We start from the raw sequence: 3027 nt of genomic DNA on the forward strand, positions 1-3027 counted from the left end.
CCCCGGGGTAGGACACTCACCACAGGCAGCTACTGAAGAGGTCCTTGCAGGGGCTCTTCTGCAGGTCCTGCAGGCACCGGCTGGCGTGGGGCTGCCCCACCTCGGGCAGGAAATCCGGGGACTGCGAGGGGAGCAGAGGGATGCAGACCCACACCCCCCTGACCCCCCCCCCACGATCCCAGCTGGGCCATGGGTGCCACCGGGATGCCAGGAGAGAGGGGACACTGCTCCACGGCCAGAAAAAGACCCCCCAGTGCTGCCCCTGCTCCCATCCCATCCTCACCCCGTCCCGCTCTGGCTGCCTGGAGGGGGGGGGGGAAAGAAACCCCCCCTAGGACTCACCTCCTGCTTGAGGAAGCGGCGGATGATCTCCTCCCCCATCTCCTTCCGCTTCTCATCCGGGGAGAGCTCGTAGTCCGCCTGGGATGCCCGGGGGAGAGGAGGGGGCTGCAGAGAGGGCACGGGGCACAGCTCTGCCCTGTCCCCCCCGTGGGGAGAGGGATCCGTCTGCACCCACCCCACGGGGAGCTGCCCACCCCGGGGGCTCTCAGGGGTGCTGGCAGCCCTCGGGGGTCTCCCACACGGCTCCCCACAGCGGGCAGGGGAGGGGACAGGGGGTGGGTGTCAGACCCCGGCCCACTGCAGCCTGGGCAGCTCTAGTTATTGGAAAGGGGGGGGGGAATGTCCTGCGAGAGCCCCAAGAGCCAGCACAAACGGGCTGTCACGTTTCCCATCAGCAGCCCCCCAAGCTGTGGGGTCTCTGCATGTCCAGGGGGCTCTGTCTGCTCCCCTCAAGTCCCCCCCAGCCCTGGAAAGCCCTGTAGGACCCACTGCTGACCCACACCCTGCAGCAATGGGACACATGGATCATTTGATGGGGCTCGTGTTCCCCATCCCCAGCATCTCCTGGCACCAGGTAAACCTCACACCAGGGTGGGATGGGCTCCCCAGCAGCACAGAATCTTCTAGGTTGGAAGGGACCTTAAAGATCATCTTGTCCAACCATCAACCTGATTTTGACAAAATTAAACACCCCCACAACAACCAAAAAGCAACACCGTCACTAAACCATCTCTCCCAGCACCACATCAACCCGTCTTTTGAACACCTCCAGGGATGGGGCCTCAACCACCTCCCTGGGCAGCCCATTCCAACGGCTGAAAACCCTTTTGGTGAAAAAATTTTTCCTAATATCCAGCCTGAATATCACTCTGAGCTTGCTGGGATGGAGACACCCCCCTTCCTCCAGCATGATCCAGAGAGAAACCCGCAGCACACTGGGATGGGGTGGTCCCTGCCTCCCCCGCAGCCCCCCCGGGTACCGCTCCACTGCCACTGCCCCGGGAACTGGGCAAAACCCCGCCACCAGCCCCATCCCGGGAAGAAGCCGGGGTCCCCGAGCAGGGGGGGGATCCCATGGGGTCCCTCACCACGGCGTCCAGGAAGCGGATGCAGCGCAGGAGCTCCGGCCGCGTCTCGCAGAACTGCCGGAAGAGCAGCCGGCCGATGGGCTGCTTCTGGCACAGGCTGCCGTACTCGGGCTCTGCAAGGGAAGGCAGGACGTGCCACACACCGTGCCGAGCACACGCCGCGGCCCCGGTGCCGTGCTGGGACCCGGGAGCCCCGTCGGCCCATTCCCGGTGCCCTCCCCGGCTCACCCAGGCTCCTGCGCAGCTCCTCGCACTGGCTGATGTGGGGGAACCGCAGGATCTCCCTCCACTTCTTGCTCCTGCCTTTCCTCTTGCCACCACCTCCTGCAGCCAGGGAGAGGGAGAAGAAGGGGTCACGGAATCACATGGGGTGGGAAGGGACCCCTGGAGACCACCCAGTCCAACCCCCTGCCACAGCAGGTCCCACAGGAATGTGTCCAGGTGGGGTCTGAATGTCTCCAGAGAAGGAGACCCCACCACCTCCCTGGGCAGCCTCTGCCAGGGCTCTGCCACCCTCACACCAAACAAATTCCTCCTCATGTTTAGGTGGAACTTCCCATGTTCCAGTTTGTGCCCGTTCCCTCTTGTCCTGTCCCTGGCCACCACTGAAAAAAGACCAGCCCCATCCTCCTGACACCCACCCTTTCAGTATTTACAGGTGTTGATCAGATCCCCCTCAGTCTTCTCTTCTCCACACTAAAAAGCCCCAAGTCCCTCAGCCTTTCCTCGTAAGGGAGATGCTCCAGGACCTTCCTCATTTCTGGAGCCTCTGCTGTCCCCTCTCCAGCAGTTCCCTGTCCTTGTGGAACTGGGGAGCCCAGAACTGGTCCCAGTGCTCCAGCTGGGGCCTCCCCAGGGCAGAGCAGAGGGGCAGGATGACCTCCCTCCACCTGCTGCTCACCCTCTTCCTGATGCCCCCCAGGATGCCATTGGCCTTCCTGGGGCCACAAGGGCACATTGGCGACTCATGGGCTCTTTCTCCTCAGAGCTGCTCTCCAGCAGGTCACCCCCAACCTGTCCCAGTGTGGGGGGCTATTCCTCCCCAGGTGCAGCACCAACACTTCCCTCTATTCAAGCTCATCAGGTTCCTCTCTGCCCAACTCTCCAGCCTGTCCAGGTCATGTTGGCAGGATGGGCATCATTTCCCCACGCCGGCCAGTGACGGGGGGAATGGGGTGGCAGACCCCCTGCCCAGTCCTGCAGAGCCACCCAGTTTGGGGTTTCCCCCCATCCCACCACTGCTGGTCCCCAAAACCCATCGCTCACACACGCCAGTGCTGGGGCTTTGGGCAACTCTAAAGCCAGGTGGGAAAACACGCTGCCAGCCCCGGAGAGGGCTCTGACCCCCGAGGGGACCCTCGTCCCCAACAGCCGGGGGGGTCAGGGCCCCCAGCCTCGCTCCAGGGCAGGAATGGGATCCCTTTCGGCATCGCCCGGCGCCGGGGGAGGCCGAGCCCGGTGGGTGCAGGTTTCCTCCCCGAACAATGCCTCGGCCCCGCATCGCTCCCTCCCATAAACATCTGGTTTCCTTATCTCCCCTCCGAGCCCCCCGTCCTGCCCCGGGGGCTGCCGCAGCCCGGGCTCTGCCCCCGCGGGA

General features: G+C 64.2%; 1 protein-coding gene across 1 annotated transcript in view; it reads right to left on the reverse strand.

The window, feature by feature from the left end:
* The window catches only part of LOC106897641 (G protein-coupled receptor kinase 5-like), a 25487-nt gene that overhangs the window by 2896 nt on the left and 19564 nt on the right, over window positions 1-3027 (reverse strand). The window contains exons 3-6 of the mRNA XM_014958404.1: window positions 1659-1790; window positions 1431-1543; window positions 343-420; window positions 21-121 (exon numbers count right to left, since the gene is read on the reverse strand). Coding sequence (XP_014813890.1) covers window positions 21-121; window positions 343-420; window positions 1431-1543; window positions 1659-1790 — 424 coding nt within the window. The remainder of the gene's footprint in view (window positions 1-20; window positions 122-342; window positions 421-1430; window positions 1544-1658; window positions 1791-3027) is intronic.

The sequence above is a fragment of the Calidris pugnax genome, unplaced genomic scaffold (assembly GCF_001431845.1).
Source record: "Calidris pugnax isolate Ruff unplaced genomic scaffold, ASM143184v1 scaffold280, whole genome shotgun sequence".
NCBI classification, from domain to species: domain Eukaryota; kingdom Metazoa; phylum Chordata; class Aves; order Charadriiformes; family Scolopacidae; genus Calidris; species Calidris pugnax.